Below are 26,525 nucleotides of genomic sequence, written 5' to 3' on the forward strand. Positions count from 1 at the left end.
TCCATCACTGGCCCAGGGCCCCGAGGTAGGCATAGGGCTGGCCTTGGCCAGCTCAGGTTGTGACGCCAGGGACTCCTGGTGGCTGGCAGGCCATGCGGTCAGCGTTCAGACTTCACTAGGACTCCCTCTGTTTCTTCTCCAGATCAACACTTTCTGTTCTTCTCACAGGTATTTCATCCCTTTGTTCATCCCATAAATGAATAGCCAGGTGCCGTCCTGGGCACTGAGAATTCATGAACAAATAAAAATCCTGCCCTCCTGAAGCTTACCTTCCAGAGCAGTGTTGTTCACTGGAACATTCAGTAATCATGGAATGTTCTAGGGCCACAGTGCCCAAATCAGTAGCCACTGACCACATGTGGCTTTTAAACACTCAGCATATGGCTAGAGAACTGAAGACAGGTTGCTTTTGCCTTATTTAATTTTAATTCACGTCAGCTTAAGGTTAAACAGCACCTGTGGTCGGCGGCTACCACTCTGGACCACACAGATCTAGTTGGAAGACACCTGTGTCAGGGGTTGGTTTTCTTTGTGGAGTTCTTTCTCTGATCTCCTTTGGAGTCACGAGGACCTTCATAAGTGTCTGGATAGGTTTTGCCTGGGCGCTTGCAGTGGGGGTCTGGGGGGGTGGGAGCATTTCTAACTGTCACCCCTCCTTTGCTTAAACACAGAAGATCCAAAAATACCACTCAGCCTAGAGCGCAGCTCCTTGAGGATGGGGAGCTGGTCTTATGTTGGTTTTTATGTTTAACTTCCAGCACAGAGCTTGGCATTTCAGGAGCTCCTCAGTTGAATGAAGGCATGGATGTAGGAATGTATGACAGTTCCAGCTCTGCTGTTGATAAGCTGTGTGACCTTGGGCAAGTTACTGAACCTCTCTGTGCCTCCTTCGTCAGGACGGTTAACTGGGATAAGTCACCCAAAAGCATTTGGAGCAGCATCTACACAGGCACTCCAGAAGCTTTTGTTTTTATTAATATTGAGGGAAACCAGCCTCTCCCTCTTCTGCTTAGCCAGCTCATGGAGGTCTGGATGGCATCTGGGTATAGGCAGGTGTCATCCCATCTTCTAGAGATGGAAGGTCCCTTTGTTTGGAAACTGAGCCCAGAGATGACAAGAGACCTGGCTGTGGTCACACAGCTATTTGGCCAGTCTTGGAGCTGGGAACAAACCTTGGTGTCCTAGACTGGAGGGTGAGTCACTGTGGTGGCCTGTTCTCACTGAGCTGCTGTGTGGATGGACATTGCTGACTGTGGGGCAGCCAGTGGGAGGGACAAAACCCCCTGGCCCTGCCCCACCATTGGGGAAAGTGCCCTGTCTTAACTGGGGGATTCAGCACAAGCCTTGGGGGCTGAAGGGGGTGCCTCCCCTCCAGGACCCAGTGAGCCTAGCTCTCTGCCTCAGTTTCCCTTCTCTCAGGGACATCCTGGAGGCCCAAGGATAGGGGTACAATTCCCACCCTCCCCTTCCATCTCCTCCCTTTCTTTTATTTTATTTTATTTTTTTTTGCAGTTTTTGGCCAGGGCTGGGTTTGAACCCGCCACCTCCGGCATATGGGGCCAGCAACCTACTCCTTTGAGCCATAGGCGCCGCCCCATCTCCTCCCTGCTTCCACCCCCTTCCTGACCCCATCCTCCCCAGCCTGGCCCCAGCCCCCTCGCCCCCCGGGGGCTGCCCTGTGCCAGCGCCTGCCTGTGTGAATGTCTCATCTCTGATTTTTTTCCGCTGGGCTCCAGCCCATTTGCATAATCCACATAGTCACCCTGGTTTTAATTGCCCACAACTCTGCAGAAAGATCATGTGGTTAAGTGGTAAATCATAATTAGATAAATAATTGGTTTGGCCACAGCAAGCTGCTTTTGTTACACCTGCCATCTGCTGGACCCGTTTTTTCTTCTGGCCAGAACAATGCGGTTCTGATGACAGAGCATGCCGCGTCTCTCTTCTGGGGGGCGTGAGGGGGCTGAATGGAGGGGCTCGGAAGCAGAGCCTGGAAAATTGCCCGGTTGCTGGGGTCCGCGCCTGCGTCTCTCTCTCCAGGCGGGCACACCACACACTCGCCATTCGTTACCTGACTTGGTTAATGCATCAGAGTGGCAAATTTGACTTCTTTGCAGAAAAGGGAGGGAGGACGAAGGGGGCCCTCAGGGGCTGCCCAAAGCCTGGTTTGCCTGGGCTTTGTCGGGTGGCCCTGACAGGCCAGGGCAGGAGGCCGGCTGAGGAGGGCCTGGGTCCAATCCCTGGAGGCCAGCGGGAGGCCAGCAGGCAGGGGTTGGGACCGCCAGGCCTCCCTGCCCCACCGCGGTCAGCTTCTCCATCTGCTCTCTGCTGAACGTTCCTTTATTTTCCACGCCCCAGGCCCCATCTGTGAGCCCAGAAGTCTCCAGGGGAACCGTGGCTCCTGGGCTGGCCGGGGCCTACTCCGGCTACTTACCTTTCACCACTGTTCTCCCACTGAGATCCAGGCCCCTGGACACTGGGAATTGTTTCAAATTGTCCTTCCTTCATGCACAAACCCAGTCATTCACTCAGCAGATGCATGTCGAGCCTCTTCCTACCTTTGAGCATAGGTTCTAGAAATTGTCCCCCTTGGTCAGAGGCTCACTGTGGGACATAAGCAAGTTTCTTGACCTCTTGGGGTTTGTTTCTTCACGTATAAAACAGAATCATTATTATTACGATCAAAGGACAGAATATGATGAAGTCTGTTGAGTGTCACCTATGCTAAGCACAGGCTTGGTACCTGTGGATGGGTGTGTGACCGCTTCTGGGGATGGCACTTCTCAGGCATTAATGGAGGCCCACAAGGCTGCGCTGAGTGCGCTAATGGTAGAGGTACCAATGTACTGAGAAGGACCCGGGAAAGAGGGGCCTTGGGAAGAAACCCAGAAGGATGGAGCAGACCTGGACCTTCCTGCTCCCCAGTCATCACATCTCTGCTGAGGATAGATGAGCACAGAGGCCTCATCCCTGTGGCCTCTGTGTCCCCTGAGTCCCATCCCGGGATAGCACTCTGCCTGTGCTATCTGAAGGCAGTCCCTGAGCTTGGCAGGCTGCTTTAGCATTGTAGCTGGAGAAACCCTGGAAACATCCTTCCTTCTCCTTTTCAGCTTGGAGGCAGGCAGTCTGGGGCTAAAGGCCTGGCCTAGGCCAGGAAGAGAGGGGTGTGCACAAGCATTATGGTCTTATTGATTAGAAAACACTTGTATTTTCTTTCCCGAAAACCCACTGATGACTGTTGGGAAACCTAGAACACCTTCCATGTGGCTGGGACTTTGGAATATCAGCTATTTTCTGTGTTTTTCCATCCATTCATTCATTCATCATCCTCCCTTCTACCTGTCATCTTTCGTTCCTTTCTTTCATCCATCATCTATTCATCCACCTTCCTTCCATCCAGCCACCTGCCCATCTGTCCTTCCAACCAACCTTCCTTCCTTTCCCTCCCTCCCTCCCTCCCTTCCATCCTGCCAGCCAGCCATCCATCTATACATCCAACCAGCCATCCATCTATACATCCAACTAGCCATCCTTCCTTCTGTCCAACCTCCATCCATCTATCCAACCATCCATCCTTTTTCCTTCCATCTGTCCATCTATCCAACCATCAGTGTAACCATTCATCTATCTAGCGAATCTCCCTTCTTTTCCTTCCCTTTTCCTCTCCTTCCATATGCCATCCTACTGTAGTCCCAATACTTGGTCTAAAGATGGGGTCACTTCTCTGGCAGAGACTCTGCAGCCTCATCCATCATTGCATCCCACCCAGAAGGAAGGATGTGTTTGCTGACATGCCGTGATGATCCCCTAAAGGAAGAGGGGACCTGGCTGCTGTAGCTGCAGGCTCCTGTCACTGCCTTGGGTAGCGAGGCCTCAGAAGAGCTCCCTGGAAAGAGTGTCCATCTTCTGTAACCTTTCTAGACTTTGGCATGCAAAGAGAATCCAAAGTCTCCTTGCCTTCTTTAAAGGCCGATGGGCATCTGAATTCACTGGGTGTTTGCTGGTGTATGTACGCTGATGACACTAGATTCTTCCTAAGAACATTCTGTCTTCAGATTTTCTGCCTTGTTTTTTCTATAAGCCCACAGATACCTCTCAGACCAAATACCCCAAACTTTGGCTCAGAAAATTTAGTTGTTTTTATTTTCTAACATTGTGTTGTCGGATACAATATGTGGCTATTTAAATTAAATTTATTTTTTTTTTTTGAGACAGAGTCTCAAGCTATTACCCTAGGTAGAGTGCCGTGCTATCATAGCTTACAGCAACCTCCAATTCTTGGGCTCAAGCTATCCTCTTGCCTCAGTTTTTCTATTTTTAGTAGAGATGGAGTCTCGCTTTTGCTCAGGCTGGTTTCGAACTCCTGAGCTCAAGCAACCCACCTACCTCAGCTCCCAGAGTGCTAGGATTACAGGTGTGAGGTAATCCTGGCCTTAAGTTTAATTTTTTTAATTTAATTTTTACTTCAATTAAATACAATTTAAAATTCAGTTCCTTGGTCACACTGACCATAACTTCAGTGCTTAGGGGGCAATGTGCCTGTGACAGCCCTGTCAGACAGCTCAGATGAATGCTCCCTTCATCACCAAAGATTCTGTTGCACAGAACTGTTCTAAAAATTCAGTCATACAGATTTTCAAATAACTAAAAGATGGGCCATTCTCAGCCATTACTGGTCTTGCATTTAGACCTTTCCACATTCTCCTAATAAGAGGAAGGACTGAGCCAGGACTCGGGGAGATACAAATTTCCAGCTTGTCTGTGCTGCTGTGTGACTTGGGTTCAGTCACTTAACCGCTCTGGCCTACAGAGATTGGATTTGGGGATACTTGGAGGAAGTGTCTTGCTGTATTTTGGGATGGTTGAGAATAAAGTAGAAAATGGGATTGAACAGATTTGTAGTGGGCTTGCTTCTCTGGTCTTGCAGATACTGTACCTGTTAAACACATGAAAACATGGTGGACTTGGAGATGTGACTGGTCAGAACTGGACTCTGGGCAGTTTCTGGGAGAACGTTTATCCTATCTGCAAAACAGTTTCCAAGGAAATACATTTCTTTTCTCTCTCTCCTGGGCCTGGGTCCCCCCAACCCTTTCTAATCTCAGAAGAGGAGAGGCTGGACAGGATGGCCCAGAAGGATATTTGTAGCTGACTCCTGCTTTCTGGGCCCCCTGTGCGGACTGGGGTTTGTCAGCACCCAACTTTGCACACCGGCTCAGTGGGCTGCCTGGTCATTGTGCCGGGTTGGCCCTGTCGGCTGGCATGGGCTTTCACAGGAGCGCCTGGCCCCTTCTGGTGTCGTCTGGCTCTCCAAGCAGTCCACATTAGAAACCAACTTTGACCTTTCAGGAATTGTCAGTGTAATTTACAGCACATCTAAGAGAGTACCTGCCCTCCAACCTCGGACACAAATCTCCTGGGCTTAGACCCCAGGCTCCCTCACCAGGGAAAACAGGCCCAGCAAAGGCAGAGGCAGACTCCCCTGGTAGGGCACATCAGGGACCACCCACAGCTCAGTGCCAGGGTGAGGGCTTGGCTGATTGGGTCTCAGCCTTTAGCTCCTCCAAAAGTGCTGTCCTGAGTCCCCAGTTGGGGACATAGCCTTGTTTGTGGGTCAAGGACCTGCAGCCCATGATCAATGACAGCACCTGTGGGTGGCAATTGGGGTGACACGTAGTTTAGTTGGCACAAGAAACTGCCAAGCCCCCAGGCCCCATTCCACACCCTCCTTTCTCTTACTCCCCCTTAATTATTTTTCTTGGATGTTGTGAATTAAATCTTTCAGTAACCGCAGGAGACATCTTTGGGTAAGGCCTGCTCACATCTCCACGCAATAGAAGTTGTTAAATGAATAATGTTGACTTACACTGGGGACCCAATTCTCTCTGAATATAATTCCCCTTCGAGTTACCGGGAGCATCCTGGAGAAACTGTAAAAATAATAAACACGTCTTGATATCAGAGGTTGGTAATGCTGCTTCAAATTCTTTTGGGGAGAGAGGCAGGGAAAAAGAAGTAAAAAATTAAATCTTTTTTTTTGGAGACAGAGTCTCGCTTTGTCATGCTCAGTAGAGTGCCATGGCGTCATAGCTCACAGCAACCTCATACTCTTGGGTTCAAGTAATCCTCTTGCCTCAGCCTCCCAAGTAGCTGGGACTACAGGCGCCCTTCACAACACCCGGCTATTTTTTATTTATTTATTTATTTTTTTTTGTAGAGACAGAGTCTCACTTTATGGCCCTCGGTAGAGTGCCGTGGCCTCACACAGCTCACAGCAACCTCCAACTCCTGGGCTTAAGTGATTCTCTTGCCTCAGCCTCCCGAGTAGCTGGGACTACAGGCGCCCGCCACAACGCCCGGCTATTGGCTATTGGCTATTTTTTAGAGATGAGGTCTCTCTGGCTCAGGCTGGTCTCGAACCTGTGAGCTCAGACAATCCACCTGCCTCAGCCTCCCAAGTGCTGGGATTACAGGCATGAGCCACCACGCCCAGCCAAAACATTAAATTTTAAAAGAGGAACGTGTCACAAGTCAGATAATGGAGTGAGCTGGCATGATCCAGTGATTCTCAAAGGGTGAACCCCAGAGCGCCCCCTCAGAGTGGGCTGTGGGGTACCTGTTGAAGATAAAGATTCTAGGCCCCACCCTGGACCCATCCCGAGTCTAGAATGTGTGTATGCAGGGTGGGGTCATGATATGAGATCCTCTTGTGTCTCAACCAGGCAGTTTTGGTGTGATGTTGGGTTTTGGGGTTGTGCGTCAGTAGAAGCACGGTGGGGTGAGTCTTGCGGTCTGGTTTCCTGGCCACAGGCTACTCCGGCCGCCTGTGACTGTGAGTCCTTGCATTACACTTCCAGGGCCATCTCTGGACCCAAAGACCTGCCAGACACGGGCTGAGGCAGTTGAGGAGGCGGGAGATACGTAAGCAGGGTCCCTGCCTCCCTCCTTGTTTCTCCTCCTCTTCCTCCTAAGATCCCTGCCAGCTCTGAACCAGCTGTGAGGCTCACCAGCTTGTCACCTGGGAAACAAGTGAGTTTGTCACCTCTGCTATGTGCAGGGCTCTGTAACTCCTGTCTTCCTGAAACAGAAGGGTGGTGGGAGTCCTCCCCATGGAGAAGGCCTGGCTAGGTCCCTGCCCCTCGAGGCCCCTAAAGCCATGACCGGCTTCCTGAAGGTGGCTTCTGAAGGCGGTTTTGAGTGTTCTTTAAATGTGTCCTTCCCCAGCTCTGTGCAGCCTGCCAGAGAGACACAGGGCCCTTCCTCTTCCAGGCCCGCTCAGTCCACGTGGCTTCTGCGAGAGGAGCCTGCTTTTAAGGTGCCACGTTGGGTTATTAACGGGAACACTCACAGATGGGGTCAGAGTGGCGTGGGGACTTTCCCAAGGTCACGAAGCAATTTGCCAGCTGAGCCAGGAATAGAACTCCTGAGCTGGGCTGTGTTCACCTTGTGCTCAAATTGCTAGACAGGCAGGTCTGTGCAGGGAGCAGCAGGAGGAGGGGGCTGGGCCTCCGTGATGCCTAGATGTGGGCCAAGGGGAGGGGTTGGAGAGCTGTCATCCCAGGCCTGATGGCCGTGCCAGGCCAAGAGCTCTCTCCAGGGCCACTGTCATTCCTGGGAGAGGAGACTGTTTTGAACTGCAGGCGAGAGGTTGATGTCGAGAGACTATGGCCAAGTTTACAGCTGTGAAAGCTCCTGTTGCGGGGGGTGTGTATGTGTGTGTTTCTTTTAAGACCACTGGGAGCCTTAAAAAAAAAAAAAAGCAACAAAACCCCAGAATTTGTTTTCCTGGTGACTATGCAAAATACCCCAGCTACTAGGAGGGATTGGCATGGCATGGAGATGTAGGAACTCTGTAAGGGCTGGTGACAACATCCGTCCTCGTCAACCAGGGAAAGGCACTCACGTTCTGGGCTGAGTTCGTTTGATGCATAAATTCCCGGAGGTTCCCGCAATCTTTTTTTGGCTGGTTTTATTTCCGGAGACAGGACGGATATGTGGAATGTTTGTTGCTGATGAGGGTTTGTGTCTTCCTAGGGGCTTCTCGATTTCGATTTCTTTTTCTCTCTCTTTTTTTTTTTTTTTTTTTTTGAGACAGAGCCTCAAGCTGTCACCCTGGGTAGAGTGCTGTGGCATCACAGCTCACAGCAACCTCCAACTCCTGGGCTCAAGCGATTCTGCTGCCTCCACCTCCCAAGTAGCTGGGACTACAGACACCCACCACAACACCCAGCTATTTTTTGGTTGCAGCCGTCATTATTGTTTGGCAGGCCTGGGCTGGATTTGAACCTGCCAGCTCAGGTGTATGTGGCTGACGCCCTAGCTGCTTGAGCCACAGGCGCCAAGGCGGGCTTCTCAATTTCACCTTGCTCGGTTTCCCTCCCGCCCCATGGCTGGGCTCTGTGAGTGCCTTGCAGAAAGTTAGGATGGGCAGGAGTGGGAGGGTCAGCTCCACAAGAGGGTAGAGCCGCCATCCGGGAAGTTACCTTGAGGGGACAGAATCTTAAGCCAGGGCTGGCAGGAGTCTCTCCACCACCTGCCGCCTCTTCCTTCAAGGCTGAGACGTGGGACAGGCGTACCAGGCAAGGGGTACATTTTGAGCAAAGGCAGCGAGAGTTCCCCTTATCCGATCTAGACGGAGGAGGAGGGGAGGACACAGCAGGGACAGAGGAAAGGGGCTCTGTGAGTGAACAAGACTGAGATGTTTCTAGAACAACCTCCATGGGGGAGATTTGAATCACAAGTTAGGCCTAGAAATGGGAGTGTGAGGTCTTGAGGGTGAGGGTGGAGCTGTGGGGATGGGAATAGGCCCGTGGGTGCCCCTGAGGCAGGCTGAGGGAGATGAGTCTGCCCTGGCAGGAAGAAGAGTACAGGGATGCAGCCACCCGTGTCAGCCAGGCTTGCCACCGAGCCCAGGGTTGTGTGGACACAACCCGGCCTTGCTGCAAACATGCAGAGTGGTCTTTGGTGGCAGGTAGAAGGCCAGCTGGGAAGGTGTCCAAGAAGCTGGTGTGGGAACGGGGGGTATTTCAGGATGGAAGCTTCACAGGCAGAATGCAGGGCCTGGCAAGGGGGAAAGGGAAGATCTTTCTTGGGCAAAGATGGAGCCTGAGCAGACAGGTGGCAGTTGAGAGAGGAGGTGACCTGTGGCCCCGTGGCCTGCACTTCTGGGCCTTCAGCTTGAGGCCCAGCAGCCACCCAGAGGAGCCTTGGGCAGCTGGCCAAAACCTTGTCACCGAGAACTTCCAATGCTGAGAGCACTCTTAAGATTTAACCTTTCCTCTTTGATTATTTCCGTGTGTGATACCAAATGATGGAGAATAAACACAAGAGCCAGAGCGAAGGGCTTCTCGCACCCTGCCAGCCCCAGGGCCTGCCGCTCCAGGCAGTGGGCACCGAGGCTGGGGAGGCCCAGGCTCCTCATGACCCTGGCTCTCGTTTGTGTGTGTGTGTGTGTCCCTTGTCACATCTTTGAGTAGTAAAGACAACTGACTGTCCTAGTGACGGTCTGGGAGGCTGGTGGCTGCCTGTAGGTAATCAAGACAGGAGGACTGGGATGGGCGGGTTGGGGAGGAGAGAGGGCTGATCTAGAATACGCATTGGGTTCTGGCCCCACTGCAGTAAGCATAGCACTGAGGCAGGATGCCTGGCGCATAGTAGGCACACAACAGACGTGACTTCGGGAAACCAGGGCTGCTGCCAGGGCCAGATTAGTGGCACCTAGTGCCCAGGGTGAGGGTTGTTGGAAGGCTGTGGAGGTGGCCGGCAGGGAGGAGGTGGGTAGGGATTCAGATTCACAGACTCACAAGTCCCTTGGTCAGTGCTGATTGGTACTTAAAAGAACTTTGAAGGCTTTTTTTTTTTTTTTTGAGACAGAGTCTCAAGCTATTGCCCTGGGTAGAGTGCTGTGGTGTCATAGTTCACAGCAACCTCCAACTCTTGGGCTCAAGTGATCCTCTTGCCTCAGTTTTCTATTCTTTAGTAGAAACAGGGTCTCGCTTTTTTGCTCAGGCTGATCTTGAACCCAGGAGCTCAAGCTATCCACCTGCCTCAGCTTCCCAGAGCGTTAGGATTACAGGCATGAGCCACCACGCCCAGCTAACTTTGAAGGCTTTTGAACGTTAAATTAAAAGTGGGGAACAAGGATCCTGAAATAAAACTTCTGAGGATCCCTTAGGGAGACCCAAGGGCCCCCACCAGCCTGGAGTTCTAGAGGAGTTCCTGGTCTCCTGTTCGCAGGTTCCCCTGGCCTTGCCAGGAGCCCTGCCCCACCCAGATTTGTCCTGGGCTTCAGGCAACCGGCTGCCCCATAGCCCGCTTTCCTGGATACTCTCTGGTCATGTGGCCTGTCTCTTTGTGGTGACCTTGGTGGGAGTTGGGCAAGTGTCTGTCCTCTGATGCAGCTGATGGACCAGGAAGCCATAGGAAAACCCCTCAGCCAGCACAAGCTCGGATGGTTGATGTTTACAAAGGAGCATCATTCTCAGAGGCTAAAGAGGGAACCAGCCAGGTTTCTGGGTCCACACTGTGCCCATCACTGGCAGGTCGAACTGTACCCACTGTGGCTATGATGTGCCAGTTCCAGGGGCTGTCCTCGCCCTCCCCGCAGGAAGTTCCTTGCTGGCCTCAGGTTGGGGGTCCAGGATTGAGGGGTTCCCCGGCCACCCAGTGCTTCCCTGCACCTCCAGACCTGCCTGGGGTCACAGGTGGCTGCTTTCCAGGGGATGGCTGGGTGGCAGGTGTGTGTATTCTGATGCCACACCCCCAACTGCTCAGGGCCCATGAGGAGGCTACCTTCCCTTGAATGGGAGAATTGTGGCCTGCAGTTTAGAGGGGAGCTCAGCTAGAAAGCAGGGATGCATGAGCCTCGGGTCTCTGAGCTTGGATTCCCCAGAGGCTGTACTGCCTGTGTCCCTGTGGTCTGGGAGGAGGCCAGCAAGGGAACAGGCCCTGGAAGAAAGCCCACTTGAGCACAACCGGTTTCAGTCCCAGATGCCCGAGGGTCATCAGCACAGTGTGAAAGGGAATTTCCAGGGGATGCTTCTCTAAAGACAGCATCTGCCTGGGGGTTCTCTGGAAACAGGCCCTGCTCTGCCCCTGGTCCCTCCCAATGGCAGAAAGGAGGTGATAATGGTGGTGGGGGAGGTTCAAATTGGATTTTTCTTAATAGAGGTGAAATTCACATAACGTGTAATTAACCACTTTAAAGTGTACAATTCAGTGCCTTTAGTACATTCACATTGTTGGGTTACCATCACATTGATCTCTGCCCAAAACATTTTCACATCACCCCAAAAGGAACCCGTCCCCCATTAGCAGTCACTCGGCACCCCAGCCCCTCAGCCACTCGTCTCCTTTCTGTGTCTGTGGATTTGCTTATTCTGGACAGTCCAGATGGGATTGTCCGGTATCGCCTTCGAAACTAGCTGCCTTCACTTTGCATAGCTGCTTCACACCTCCTATGGATGGGTGGTGTCCATTGTATGGTTAGGCCACAATTTGTTTATCCATTTACCCTTTGGTGGACATTTAGGTGATCCTCACTTTTCGGCTGTTGTAATGCTGACGGGAACGTCCGTGTCTGAGGTTTTGTGTGGACCTGAATGTGGGTCTCGTTTCTTGCCACGTTGATCCATGTTCCTGCATCAGCGCTCACTCCGTTCATGGCTGAGTGACACTCCTTGTATGGACAGACTGAGTTTTATCTGTCGATGGCCATTTGGGCTGGTAGGCTAATTTTTACAGATGCAGCTTTGAGAAGGAAAGCCAGCCTGGGTACTGCTAGTATTTTAAAATTTACAAAAGCAAGACTTGGGTGGCTGGCTGGGTCCCACCTGCTCCCCTGCCCTGTCCTCCTACCTGTGTATGAACAACCAGTAGCCGACAGGGGCTGGGCTCATGCATGTGGCCAGGGTGTCATGTGTGTGATTCCCCGAGGCTTCTCCTCCTGTGTGGGGGAGGAGAAGGAAGTTCCACTGTCCTCATGCCCCGGCAGGGACATGCTCTCAGGTGACCAGCTGCCCTACCCGTCTGCTCTGCAGCTGAGAAGCACCTCCTCATAAAACTTCATTTCTACCTGGCACTGCCTTCCGTTTCCTCTGCACACCGCAGTCCAGCTGCTGCTTCTGGGCCCTGCTGCATCCCAGGCCACGGGAAGGCTCCTCATACTTGCTTATCTTGTCTAGTCCTCACCAAAATGGTGAGTGGGGCTGCGTCCTTTGCTCGGTGGCAGCTGGGGAAAGCGGTGAGCAGTGGGTGGAGATCTGCCCAGCCAGACATTGGCCCAGCAGCTGACCTGCGTGTCTGTCCTCCCTCCTCCATGCTGTGTGTACTCTCTGGAGCCATATTTTAAAATCTGCTCTCTGGATCATTAGTGGTGAATGAGGTTAACTCTCTAGGAAGGGGGAGGTGTTTGGTTCGGGAGGTTTTCAGAGAGGTTCTGATCAGCAGATAGAAAAGCCCACTGAGGGCATGGTGGGTGGTTATGTGGCTGGAGAGGGTGGTACACACAGGGAGTGAATGAGACAAGCTAAAGACTGTTTTATAGGTGATCAGAGGCCACCAATGTCAGCAGGGCTAGGCCACCTGCCACCCAGGAGCCAAGACTGCATGGCTGAGACTAGAAATATTTTCTTGATGGGAAGAGAAGTTGCGAGGACAGACTACTTTCCTCTGACTGCTGTGAATGGGACAGGGGGTCTATTTTCATGTGGTTTTTGTTTAATCAACGTGGTGGTTGGTGCCCATTACTCTGGCTGCCGTTCCCTGCCCCTCCTCCTCACCTCCACCCTAGAGGTTTCTGTGCTTGCCCTTGAAGTATGTCTCAGCACAGGCCTGCCAGGTAGACAGGACTCAGAGCCTAGGATTCTGAGTGTGCTGTGATTTTATAAAAGCCTGCTAAAATAAGACCACTCAGGAACACGCTCTTGCTCAGCTTTACATCATAAATGTTGACAGTAGGAACATTTGGCCAGGTTTCTCTCAAATATGAAAAATGGGAACTTAGGCATGTGAGGACGTGAGAACCTGGCGCCCCCACCCCAGACTGCAGCAGTGGTGAAGGACGCCCGGCAGCCCTGGGGAGGGAGGCGAGTTGGACTTCTCCATGTCCGGGTCTGTGCAGTGGGCTCTGAACAGCGAACAGAGCAGGTGCCTGAGACACAGCTGCACTGTGTAGGTGTGCGGAGGATGGGGCGAAAGGCTTCAGGCTGCCAGAGAAGTCTCCTAGCAAACTGTCTTCTTGCCTAAGCCATCAGCTAAGGGACCTCTGCCTTTCACTGGGCCCTGGTGGTTCTGCAGCCCAGGATAGGAACAGGTTGTGGATGGGGGCACAAGTAACAGCACCCAGCCCCAGACAGCACAGGCTTCCCATGAATTACCCCTTCAGAAACCTGTAAGTTTTTGTACTTGACTGAGTCTGTTCAGCCTAGCCATGGCTGACTCCCATCCCAAAGACCACAGCAGGCCTGATGGGTTGAGATGGAGGTCATTGGTGGCAGAAGGGTCCAGAATTCTCAGGTCACTGGCCCCCAGGGAGGACCCAGGCACTCCCCCCTCCATTCACCTTTCCTTGCCTCGGCCTGGCCCAGCCATATAAAGTTTAAAGGTTTTAAATGCAAATATTTCTCTTTTATAGATGCCAGCTGTCTCCGGAGAGCGAGTTTCCTTGCTGCTCAACTTTTATTGTCCAATTAGCTCCCCATATCTGGGTACTGGAGAGCTTGGGGGGAGGGGCTGTGGGCAGGGAGAGGGAGGGGTGATGGCTCCCGAGGCCTATTCTGGAGCTGGCAGCTGCCCCCTGGGACCTGTGTCTGGGGTGGGGTCTAGGAGCCCAGGTCAAAGCAGGGGTGGTTGCCCCTCCCGAGGCAGGGCCCCCTTTCAGATTCCCAGCTCCGGTCGGAGAGGCAGGAGCTGGGGGCAGTTGGTGGTGGGGATATTCTCTTATGTGTTAAAATAAAAGCTGGCTGTCCTGCTGCACACAGCTTCCTTTTACTCCTCTCTCGAGTGCCCCCCACCACCCACCCCCGCCCGCCTGCTTTCCAGCCATGGCGGCGGCGTCCCCATTCACCAGGGCTCGGTGGCACTCACAAAGCGAGGCAATTAGAATTGAAAATCTATGCAAAACAGCTGTTAACTGATTGTAAAGGAGTGCAGCTGTGTGCTGTGCGGATTGGAACCCGGCGCTGAAAGGGCAGGAAGTGTTGGACAGCCCAGGGTTAAGAGGAAAACTCCCGTCACCTCCTCAAAGTGAATTTGCCTTAACTCTTTTCTTGCTGTCCTGTAGGTGACCTCAGCTACTGATAGCCGGTGGAGCCAACATGGGGGCTTCTCACAGCTTCCCTGGAGGATCCCGTTCCTCCCTCAGAGGAGCGAGCAGGGCGAGGAGGGTCTGCTCCCTCATGTACCCTCTCTCCCTGAAGCATGATTCATTCAGCAGGGCTGGGCGACATCTTAAATCTTGCATGGGGGCTGGGGACCCTGTTACTGCTATGAGACAAGAGGCCCCTTTTCCCTCCAGGCACTCACTGCCTCACTGGGGTGAGGAACCCGGGCCTCCAGCAACCCCAGGGGAGCTGGTTAAAGATGCTCCTTCCTGTGACCTCCCAGAGGTAGCCCAGAAGGGGGCAGGCCTGGGAATGGGCAGGTTAAATCCCCCTTCTTATTTAAGACCCACTGCACTGTGTGATCACTATCAGGGAGTAGGACTCAGCGCCTGAAGAGATGAGTTCCAGGGACTGGGGTGGGAAAAGCCGCCTTGGAAGAGATAAGATTTAAGCTGGGCTTTGAAGAATGGGGAGGATTTCTGGGCCAGTGATAGCGATAGCGGGGCCAGAGGGAGGACAGAATGTAAGTAGTGGAGTTTGGCCACTGTGCAGGGCAGGAGGGGCTGAGGGGGGATGGGATGGCTGGTGGTCTTGGGGAGGGTGGGCTACTCGTGCAGGAGGGCTGGGCGAATCCCCGGGTGCTCAGTTCTGGGCATTGAACGGACCCTCTCCGCAGCCCCCCAACCAAAATGGTTTTCAGACACCAGACAGCCTTCCAGAAGTGAGAGCATAGGCCTAAAAGTGCTCTGAGACCTGTAGTCCTCCTGTAGGTGTGTCTTTCTTAATTATCACGGTGACTGTGGCAGGTAGTTACAGAACAGTGCTGCCAGGTGGAGGAGGATGCCTTGTCTGGAACGTGTTTGCCCTCAGCAGGTTAATTAACCTCCTCAGGTCTCCCTGCTCCGGCTGTGTAATGGAGGTCACTGCCTGCCTTGCAGGGTCGGGAGGGCACTGAGTGACAGTGCTGGCATGTGTTAGGTGCTTGGGAAGTGGCAGGAGAGAGCGTCACCTCCCCCCCCTGGAGTCAGGTCCCTGATACATACTCACTGATCCAGGTGCTGAATGAGGTCTGGGGTGTAAAGGTAACATGAAGCTCCTACATGCTAAGAACAGCTGTCATGGTGGGAAAAGACCCTGTCAGATCTTACGGCATCTTGCTGGCCCCTAAAGGAACAGAAGCACAGGTCTCCCCTCCCAGAGCAGGGCTGGCACCCATGCTAGGAGTTATAATAGTCCATCGGTGCCTACAACCCTGGGCACTCCACTTGGCCGAGGGATACACCCAGAAATGTATGGTGCATGCTGTCAGCCTCTTGCTACCTTCCGTGCTGCTGCTTTGAAGTGCCCTATCTGCGCCCACTGTCTGGTCTTGGTCCCCTGGTCTTTCTGAGTAGCTTACTGAGGGCGTACTGGAATTTTCAGTTTTGTTTCTGGGAAGGCTAGTGTGAAATGGAGCCTGGAGCATGGTGAGTTTGTGGAGTGAATTAATGCCCTCCTGTCTTTTTTAGCTGTGTCCCTTTCTGGTGGATCCTGTCTGGGCCTCAGCCTCCTCTCTGTCCTGAGCTCAGGGAGGAGGTTTAAGGTGACCCCTGTTCCATCTGAGATGGAAGGCTTTTTAATTTCTCTTGTAGTACAGGGTTTATAGGTTCAGGGCTGGTGGAGGTGGGGCTCCAGGTGAGGGGCTGCAGACCCCTGCTTCCTGCTCACGGAGGCACAGATTAGCAGGGGCTAAGGGGTGGGGAAGCATGAGCAGGGATCCTGTCACCCCTGGTACAAAAGAATAGGACTGTGGCTAGGTGCACAGTGACCCAGTCACCAGGACAGCCGCCTGGCTCTGAGTGATGCCCCCTGCAGGACTGGCCCTGGCATCTTGCTGTTTAAATTTCTTATTCCATGCCTGGGCCAGGTTTCCTGGCAAAGGGGAATGGGGGCAAGGTCCATAGAGGGCGCAGTCTCCAGGGAGGGCTCACAGCTAGCTGGGGACGTGGGGGAGTGGGTGGGAGCTGCTAAGGATCAGAGAGGAGGAGGGACACACTTGGAGAGAGGCCAGCTTTAGCCTAGAGCAGTGGGAAATTAGGAGTCCAGCGACAAACCTCGTTAGCAGGAGCGCACCGGCTGCAGGAGAGCAATTCCCACCCTTAAACTCCAAGGCCGTGCTCCCGGATTACTAATTTCCTCAGGCTGGGCGCACTGACAGTGAGTGTCATCCATCTCCGACGTTCCAGCCCGCCTGGTGGCCGCCAGCCTTCCCTGGTCAGGGTGCACATAGCCAGCTAGCTGCTGCCCCCAGGCGGTCAATGGTGTGTCCAGCACCTTCTGGCTCCCTTCAGCCTATTGGGTTGGGGTAGTGGAGAGACTCCAGGTGAGAGCAGCTTGGGGCACAGCTCGCCTGTCACCTGTGCATATGACCTTGAGCAATTCTTGGCCTCCAACTTCATCTGTGAAACAGGGAGCTGACCATCCATCTCGTAGTCCAGTAGAGCCAGGTGCATATGTGGGAAGGATTGGCCAGCACTAAAAATTAGTGGAGTACTACCTCTCCGTGGCCACCCCATACATTTTTATGGTTGTTGGTTGTCATAGTTCTGTCCAAGCAGGTGGAAGAACTTGACCCCACCTTCACCCCTTGCTAAGTACCTCTCCAAGGGTGAAGAGGAGTTGAGGGCAGCGTCGTGTCCTGATAAGAGAGGCTTGGAGTTGGCCCTGGGTGTCTATACCTGGGGAACTAGACTGCGGGGCTGTTCCGGCCAGGTGCGGAAATACTCATTTGCATGGTATTCCCCCCCCCCCCCCCCCCGCTACCTGTAATCAGGGTGGGAAACGGGCTGGACTCGTCCCGGAGGTTTTTAATTTTGTGTTTGAGGCCCCAGGCCAGTAGTTTCATTCTTGCCTTACACCTCTCTATCCTCCCCTCCCCCGCCCGTGACTCCCGGAGGGGGTGGAGGCTCTCTCCTCCTCCCTGCCCAGGCCTCCCGCCGGTGAGACCGCCGACCAATGCGAGATATAGATTATCTGAGGCCGCGCCGCCGAGTGATGTGTAAATTAAAGCGTTGGGCCAACGCCGAGGCCTGGAGGGGGTGCCTCTGGGGAGCTAGGTGGGTCGAGAAGGGGAAGCGGCCCCTAACCTCCTGCATGCTGTCGAGGCTGGCTGGCGCCCGCAGGTAAGAACCAGTAACGGCCGGGTCTTGACGGCTCGTTTCCCTTTTCGTTTGTGGTCAGCTAGGGGCCTTGTGCAAGGCGGTGGGGGGGGGGGCGCGTGTACCCCCATCCCGGGTGGTCCAGCGTGCGCTCGGTCAGAGGTGGATCAGGAGCGTGCAGGGCCTGGGGATGCCCATCAGGCCCCCGCCCCCCAGAGGGCATGCAGACTGGTTTTGCTCCCTGCTGGCGCGGGCCCCGAAAGCTCCAGGCCCGCCAGCGTCATCGGGAACAGATGGATGGGGGGTGGCAGGCGCCCAGCGCTCGCTCCCGTTGCAATCCGGGCTGGCGCGGGGAGGGAGGAAGGCGGGGGAGGCGGGCCCGCGGGGACGGCAGCGTGCGTGCCTGCCAAGCACGGTGCGGGCATGTCCCGGGACAGGTTTGGGGCTGGCAGAAGCGGACTGGCACTGGGGGCCGAAAGTCGAAACCCGTAGTGAGGCGCTGGGGCGGCCACCCTGGGAGTACTGGGCTTGCCTGGGGCTCAAACTATGACAACGGTTGACTAGAGGGTTGTCTAAAGAAAGAGGATGGGTAGGGAGGACCCTGGGGCCTCGGAGCCACGCCAGGAGCTTTGTGCGCGCGCGCGCGAGGTCACATCCCCAGACCCTAGAGTGGGCGGGAGAGGCCAGAAGACCCCGGCAGGCGAGGCCCGCCCCTTTAACCTTGCGCTTCCTTGAGACGCGCCCGCCTCGGTGGGGGCGGGGAGGCTGGGGCCCTCAGTCCCTCTCTGCGCCGCCTGTGGGTGCCCAGGAATTTCAGGACGCTCCCTGAGTCATTCCAGTGAAGTGCCTGGGTGAGGTAGGGTGGGGGGGTGTGCCAGGAATGGGGAGGCGCTGCGCTGGTGCCAGAAGCCCAGTGGGTCGTGCCAGTTTCTGAAGGCGGGCGACCTCGCCTCTGACCGCAACCCCAGTCTCTTAATGATCCCCCTGGCGGAGCGGCGCCTTGGCGGACTCTCCAGCCCCTGGGGCCTGCGGAGTAGGTTCTTTAAAAAAACTACCCACGCCCCTCCTCCCTGCGCCTGCACTGTGGTCTTCCCAAAAGTTACTTAAAACGGGCATGGGGGAGCCTTCTAGAATTGTGAGGTTATAGTGGCCGGAGTTCTTAACATTCAGCTTTTCGAGTTGGGGCCGTAATGTCAGGCGTGGGGAGTGCTAGAAGAGGATTAACACACGCAGTCTACTTCATATTCCCTCACACACACCAGCACCAAGCAAGTTGTCCCCCAAAAGACCTCCAGGATATGGAGTTGATCCGTTCGCACATTATTGGGCCTGCTTTGTGCCAGGCACTGTTACTAGGCGCTGGGGAAGCGGCTGAGAGCAGTGTTAGGGCTCTGTTCACGTGGCGAGCGTGTTGGGGCTGCTCCCTAGTTTGGGAGTCAAGTGACTGGTCTTAGCCACCAGCGTCTCCGATACCACCGAGTAGTCCATGCAGGGGTCTCTGGGAGCGTGGGGGTGGCACCTCTCTTGCTTTGCTGATGTCCTCGGCTCACCTGGCCCGCCAGGCTGGGGAGGGGCAGGTGCTGGAGCGGGTATACCCGGTGCCGGTCGATGCGCGCGCGCGCGCGCGCGCCTGAGTATTTGCGGCTGAAACCCGACACCTCCTGCCGGCTGAGGTCAGGGTGCCGGGAGCGAGCCTGTGGCCCGGGAGTGGGCGGTGTTGCGTTTGGGTGTGTCCTCAGCGGCGGCGGCGACAGCAGCAGGTGTTTCTTGGCCTGGGCCCCGGAAGCTCCACCTCCCCAGCGGGCTCGAGCTGCCGCCACCGTGCAGCCCCGGGTGAGATAAGCAGTTTAGACAAACACTGGGCGACGGAGGTTCCAGCATGTGTCAGCCGAGGCGGAGCTGCGGGGCCCTGGCATGAAAGGTGAGCGCACCGGACAAGGAGAGGGGGGAATCATCCGCCCCCGCCGGACTCTGCCCCTCCAAGTTCGCGGGTTCTGCGGGAGTGGCCACCAACGGCTCCCAGGCAACTTCCCCTGGAGTGTGAGCGGCGATAAGAGCCTGGAAGGCGGGCAGGCGACCATAGGCCACCCCCTCCCCCCGCCTGCGGGTTGCAGCCTGGGCAGTCTGGCTCCGGGTGGGGACGCGGGGCCCGGGGCTCAGGGGGTGCATGCGGCCAGCGTCGCGTAAGTGGTCTAGGTTGGGAGACCAGACTGGGGGGGGGGGTTCGGACACGGCGACGGGGTGTCTACGAGAGCTGCCGACGCTCCATAGCTGGAATGAAAACTTTTGCGGCGGCGTGGGAGGCAGCGAAGGGAGGTGGCAGTGCGCCCCCGCGGCAGGTGTTGGCGGCGACCTGCGGGGGGTGGGGGTGGGGCTCGCCGGCTGGGGCATCGCGGTTTGGGTTTTTTGTTTTACTCCCTCCCCCGCCCCGCCCCCTCGGAGGGGGGGCTCCGGGAGGGCGGGATCGCAGTCTACAGAGTCTCTGACCCCCATGCCCTGCTTCCTAGGGAAGGGCGCACCGGGGCTCTCAGTTTCTCTCCGCCCTTTCCCCCAACCCCTCGGCGGAGCGGCTGCCTGTCCCTCCCTCTGTAGAAGATGGCTGCCCCAGCCTGGGAGGTGGGAGGGTGACTGCACATCCGCCGCCCCCCAGCTGCACTGTCCTTTTTCCCTCCGCGGCCCTTCCTGCTCCGCCTGGATGCGCCGCCCTGCCCCCAGCCCTCCCGGGCCCGGTGGCAGCGCTGATGGGCGGCTAGTGGCCCGACCGAGTGGAGCCGATTCAATTATATTGCAGCACCAGAGACAAGTCCTCGGCCGCCCGCCCGCCTGCCTCTCCAGTAGGCTAATTAAATTCTTCGTGGAGGCGGAGCGGGAGTTGGACTCACCCTCCTTGCGCCTGCCCACCCCCTTGCTTCCCGCCTCCCCTCCTGAATGCCGGGTGGGGGACCAGAGGGCCACTTAATGTTAAGTGGAGGCTCGCAGAGCAGACCGTGGGGAGAGGGTTTCCCGGATTGGGGACAAGGAATGACAAGACACCCACACTGGATTGGAAGGGCCTTGTGTCCTCCCAACCTGTGGTAGGGCTGGGAGCCCCTGGCTGAAGCTCTGGTTTAAGTGTTGGGACTGTGGAGGGAGCGCTTGCTGGCCCCCCAGCTGGGTGGTGGATAGTGGCCGGATTTGAGTCGATTTGGCTCTTACAAACTAGCTTTTGTCTGCAAAGTGCGTTTAAAATACTCTAAACCCTTGGTAACTCCTGTGGTGTCTTATCTGGGAGCTTGGGGGGTAGAGCCCACACAGGTTGGGGTTTGGAAACAAAAAGCAAGACCACCAAATGAAAAAAGGGATCCTTTTGTAAAAGGCAGCGGAACAAAAGGCCCGGGGACTGGCTCTCTGTGTGGGAGCATCTCTGCCTAAGCGGATTTCCAGGAGGCAGGGAACTAAGGGGCAGAAGGTCTTGGTGGGGCACTTTGAATCAGGTCCCCCAGTCGGTTGCCCCAGCCTCTCCCCTGGGATGGAAGGGGGGGAGCCCAGGTGAGCAGCTTTCCCTGGGGCCTCTCTTGGTATTACTTAAGCTGGGAACACTTAAGTATTACTCAGCCTGTGTTTATGGGCCTCCCCCACCAGCAGGGATGGCAGAACCTGAGGCACAGGCTACCAACTGACTCAGCGGCCACGCCACAGGTGAGGGGCCCAGGGCGCAGGCTCCTACTGGCAGCTGTGTGTCATTCCAGCTGCTGGCTGTGCCGGAGTCACCCCCACCCAGGTAGACAAGGATAGGCTCAGGGAGGCCTTGCTTTGCAAAAGCAGCTATATGGGTACTTAAAAACTGTTCACCCCGTGTCAGAGGCCACGCCTGGTATCTCCTGGAGCGGTGGAGGTGCCCAGATGGCCAGGTGTGGGGTTGGCTTTGGTCACTGTGGCAGCAAGAGGGGAAGGGAGCAGCTGGAGCCAGGCAAGGTTTTGACTGCCTGGGTAGCAGAGCTCTTCTGGTGTCAGGGTCCAGCCCACATGGGAAGGAGGTTGGGAAGACTGGCTTCCAGGCACAGTCATCTGCACAGCTGGATTTAGAAGGAACGCCACAGGGTGTCTTCCAGAGTGTAGGCCCTGACTGCTGGAGGGACAGCCTTTAGGATCTCAGGGTATCAGAGTCTGAAAGGGTTTTGTAGAGCTCCTGTGGTGTCTTAAACTTGTCCATGGCCAGGCCCTCCTGGCCCCAATTAATTAAGTAAGCCACAGCCTCTGGGTTCCTGGGAAATTTTTCAGAGCTCCCTGGTGGTTCATTGTGAAGCCTGGTGGGGCAGGGGGCAGGCAGGGGGTCTAGGCTTGGTGCACTCACGGGTGAGCAAACTGAAGCTCAGAGAGGCATAGGGCTGGCATGAGCACCTAGCTAGAAGCTGACCCCTTTGGAGGCCTCAGGTGGTCTTGGCAAAGCTTCCCCCTCAGGCAGTCCTCAGGTGTCTCCAGGGAAGTTCAGGGGCTGCGGCTGAGAGTACCTTGTGGTTTGGAAGTAGAAGCCAGGCCTATCTCTGGGTACAGCAGCAGGTCTGGCCAGAGGAAGAGCAGAGTCTACACAGCACCACTTGGTGGTGGACCTGGATCCTGCACCTGCAAGCCTGAGACCTCCTTGCCCTTTCTGAGTCCCGAGTTCCCCTTTGGGCCTTAGGGCAAGCATTGTCCATCCTCCAGTGTTCTAAACAGGGCAGGGCCTTTGGTGTCTCCTGTTTTTCCAGAAGAGGAGATCTGGCTGCTACCTTTTTTCTTGCCCCCAGGAACTCGCAGGGGCTTGTGAAGTAAGCTAGCAAGGCCGGTTTTGCCTGGCCGGGTCTGCAGCCTTGGAATTCCCAGCCTGGGTTACTCGACGTCCAAAGCCTGGTTGCACAGAGTCTGGATGGAAGCCCTTTCTGGGTAGCGTGTTAATTGTTTCTGTTGTAACAACAGCAGCGTCCTCCGAAACCACAGGCTACGTGAGGCTGGCTGGCCTCCCTCCCCTCCCTTTCTGGGGTGCCAAGAGAGCTGTTTTTTTAACCTGCAGAGATCCGTGTTTCAGGTGACATTTCATCTTGGTGACTGCGCTTTAATATCTCCCCCCGTGGAGTCTCAGATCTTGGCGGCCTCACTGAGTGCAGTGTGGGACGCTGTGCTTTTGGCTTTACTTCCGCACACTGCCCTTTCTCCCTGGCTGAGGCCGCAGCCTGGGAGGTGACGTTTCTGAGTGTTCCTGTCAATGAGAATTTATTGAGTGCCTCCTCTGAACCCAGCCGTGCGCTCGCTGCTGGGAGGTGTACAGACAGATAAAACAGGAGCGCGTCCAAAGGCAGCCCTTTGCGCGCCTGCCAAACGCACACTCGGGGGCCTTTTAATCTTGCTTCTGCAGCGCCAGTCCCCCACCAGCCTTCTCTCTCACACCCTCAGCTCTAGCCAGACGGAACTGTGCACTATTCACGCTACCCCTGTGTTTGGCCAAGTCCCTGTCCTTGCCCAGGCTGCCGCCTTTGCCTAGAATTCTCCATTCAGATCCAGTCCAGCTCCCACCTGTCCCTGAGGCCAGTCTATCTATCTGCCTCTCCCTACCTGCCCCTCTGTGGCCCATGCCCACCCACTGTCTGGAAGTTCAGAGGGAAAGTGAGAGCCAGCCTCCTGGGACTGGGCTTGAGATGAACTCTGGGTTTACCCCTGACAGGGGATCTGGCTGAACTTCAGGCTTTTGCAGGATCCCCATGGAACTTAGAGGTTTCTGGGAGAGTCTGACTTTTAGCTGGGGAAGGGCAAGCAGGGAGCCTCCAGACTAGGGGTCTCATTCTTGGCTGCACATTAGAATCCCCTGACCAGTGAAGTCCACAGCCCTGGGGTGGGGCCTGGACATCTGTACTCTTTAAAATGCCCTAGGTGATGGTAGTATGCAGCCAGAACTGAAAACTAAACCTCCGTTTTCTCTCAAAGTAGTTTCCTAGTCACCCAGAGGATGGGGCAGAAAAGCTTTTTATTTTTATTTATTTTTTAAGAGACAGAGTCCTAGTTTGTCACCCTTGATAAAGTGCCATGGCGTCACAGCTCAGCAACCTCTAGCTCTTGGGCTTAGGCGATTCTCTTGCCTCAGACTCCCGAGTAGCTGGGACTACAGGCGCCCGCCCCAACACCCAGCTATTTTCTTGTTGCAGTTTGGCTGGGGCCAGGTTCAAACCCTCCACCCTCGATATATGGGGTCGGCGTCCAACTCACTGAGCCACAGGCCCCACCCACAAAAGCTTTTTAGATACTCAGCTTCCTGCTTCCTTTCTCTAAAAGGGTCTTCTGCTGGGGGGAAGGTGTGGGTTAGGGATTCTCTGCCTGGGGAAGATGGGCTTATGCTGTTTAAGGAGACCTGGGAAGCTGGAGAATGTCCTGTTTGTCCCCAAATTGGGTGGAGATACCTAGTTATTCAAAATGGACCCCCCCCACCCACCCTCCTCCCCTACCCTGCAGAACTGAACATCTCTCTCACCTGGCTAGTGATGCCATCTCTGGGCCTTGGGTTAACCCAGGTCGAATCTTGAAGGTAATTCTCCTTCCTGGTCCACATGTGCTTTGACCCTATCTTCCCGAAGGGCCTCAAGATGCGTTGGGATGTCAGCTTCTGCGTCTGTCAGATCTCTGGCTAAGCCTTCTGATTCTGGAACCAATTCCTCCAGCTGGAAAACTTGATGTGTCTGAGGGGTTGTGTGTTGTTGTGGCTTTGGATTTGCTAGACTAGGGTGGGCATGCGAGGCAGGAGGGGGCTGCAAATGGTGCCATAGACCCTCCCATTATTAATCAGCAGCGCTCCCCCTCTTGGTTGTTTTTGGGAGGCACAGGCCCCAGAGTGGAAGGTGAAGTGCCCGGCCTCTAGGTGAATAAATGATAGGTGCCAGGAAGGGCTGAGGTGCCATGGAGCGAGCTCCTAGCAAGTGTCACCTGTTACTGTGTTGACAGTCTCCACATCCGCCTTTTGCTTTGCTTAACCTGCATGGCCTTTGGGCACTTTACTTCTGGGCCTGGATTTTCCCATCTCTGAAATAGAAATAACGTCCTTGGGCTGTTGAGGGTTCCGGTCTTTACGATGGTGCACTGTACCACACTGGCAGGGGTAGGCTCTGCAGGTGTTTGCCAGTCTTCCTGGGGTTGAGTTGAAATACTTCACAAACAAAAAGGCTCTGTTGCCTATACCGCCCTTTGCAGTGTTTGAGTGGCCCCCCAAGACTGGAGTTGCTCTTTCTGTCCAAAGGCTGAAGGTACTGATCTCTGCTGCCTGGCTTTAGCAACCCAGTGTGTGGTTCTGGGGCCCCACCTACCCTCTGTGAACCCACTGGAGGCTGAGGGCAGGGCTCCAGGTCCGGTTGGAGGGAAGTACTTTAGCAAATGGCCACCCTTCTCCCAGCCCTGCCCTTCCTGCGCTGAAATGGTGAGTCTGTGGCTGCAGGCAGCAATAAAAGGTATCGATCGTCGAGCTTTTGGTCAGAGCAGTATTGACGTTGGACACGTTAAGCTGTCCCGAAGGAAAATCTATTGTGTCAAGCTGGGGATGACAGCTTGCAAGTGGGGGCAGGCAAGGGCTGTGGGCCAGGGCCTGTGGGGCTTCCTCCCATCTCTTCCCTTCTGAGGGCAGCCGGGGACAAGGGGCACCCAGCAGCATGTCACCCTGCCTGCAGTGGGGGCCTAGAGGGAGGGATGGCGCCTTCATGGGCTGTGGTCCTCCCAAGGCGAGTGGTCTTTGTGCCAGGCAGAGATCCTGGCCTTATCTCTGGGCTTTTGTGACCAGGTGGGAAAGCTTGTCCATACCTCTGTCTAGAGGCACTTCGATCCCCCTGGTCAAGGCCAGCCCCGGCCTTTGATGGTCAGCATCAGCCTCTGCACGCTCTGGCCTGGTGGTGTTGGTCTCACTCCTATTTTCTTCTTCCCTTGAGGTGGGTCTGACCTGCCAGGTAGACATTATCCTCATTTAACCATTGATCAGAAAAGAAAGGGCTCCCCCTGGGGATTCATCTACCTGCCTGAAGTCACCCAGCTGGTAATTGGCAGAGAAGGAACAGAAACCCAAGCCAGCAGACTCCAAATCCAGACTCCTATCATAACTCTGAATCTCCTGAGTACCCCTGGCGGGTCTGCAAGGCCCTGTTTAAACTGGGGTTTTTCACCCAGTCTCGAGACGTGAATGGATTCTTCCAGCTGAACCCCAAGTGTACATTTGTAATCTCTGAGTGTATTTTTGTAATGTTTTTGTATCTGACATGTGGTATTTTTTCCATTCACTTAAATACATGCGCACCCACTAGACAGCCCAGGCTGCATGCACCGGGTGTTGCAGACGCAGAGTTGGACAGAGTTAAAGCTGAGATTCGCAGTCAGTTGGGAACGTCAGAAAGCATGCCACACCCCAGAGCCTCTGCCACCTGGCCAGTAGGGTAGGGTTAGTCAGCCCCATTAAACACTTAAGAAGACAGAGCCTCGGAATGAGCTCTTGTAGAATGCCCGGGCAGGTGTCCTGCTCAGCCCTGTCTCTGAACTGTTGAGGGACCCATTTAGATGGTCTCTCGAAAGAGATTCCTGGTCTTGTCTGTGCTCAGATTTGCAGGAGAGCACAGGTGCCCCTTGAGGTTGCATCTGTTTTAAATCAAACGGACGACGGGCAGGCTGCTCCTTTTTGAACATGTTGTCTTAATATTTTGCAGCTTGCTGTTTCCACCTAAATGTATGTGTTACAAGACTTGATGAGACTGAGGGAGTTAATCCTTCCATAGTAGGGACGCCAGACCCCTGGATCCTGTCACTTGGGCACAGGGAGTCCATTTTAAATAAGTTGCTGATTTCCGAGTTGGAGCTGGTGGGATCCTGTCTAGCTAGTCCTAATCTGCTAACGGCTGCATCGTGTCTGGGGATGCCAGTGTTGAGCTTTCTCTAGCCAGGGCCGCAGAGCTGGCCTGGGGTTTCTCATTGTTTGTGCCCAGGGGGGTGAGCTCCTCCAGGGGTGCGCACACACTTGTGGACATTCCGTTGATAGTTTCTGGGAGGGGAAATTGGCCAGGTGGGAATGCTTTAATGGCCCTGCCACGTGACC

General features: G+C 55.0%; 1 protein-coding gene across 11 annotated transcripts in view; it reads left to right on the plus strand.

The window, feature by feature from the left end:
- GSE1 (Gse1 coiled-coil protein) overlaps positions 1-26,525 on the plus strand; it is a 409,018-nt gene that overhangs the window by 336,701 nt on the left and 45,792 nt on the right. The window contains exon 1 of one of the 11 annotated variants that reach the window (XM_053553803.1): positions 19,201-19,379. The exons of 9 other annotated variants lie outside the window; for them this stretch is intronic. In XM_053553803.1, the coding sequence (XP_053409778.1) occupies positions 19,373-19,379 (7 nt within the window). In that variant the 5' untranslated portion in view covers positions 19,201-19,372. Of the gene's footprint in view, positions 1-19,200; positions 19,380-26,525 lie in introns of those variants that run through there. One more of the 11 variants, XM_053553820.1, reaches the window with a different exon arrangement.

This window comes from Nycticebus coucang, chromosome 2 (genome assembly GCF_027406575.1).
Source record: "Nycticebus coucang isolate mNycCou1 chromosome 2, mNycCou1.pri, whole genome shotgun sequence".
NCBI classification, from domain to species: Eukaryota; Metazoa; Chordata; class Mammalia; order Primates; family Lorisidae; genus Nycticebus; species Nycticebus coucang.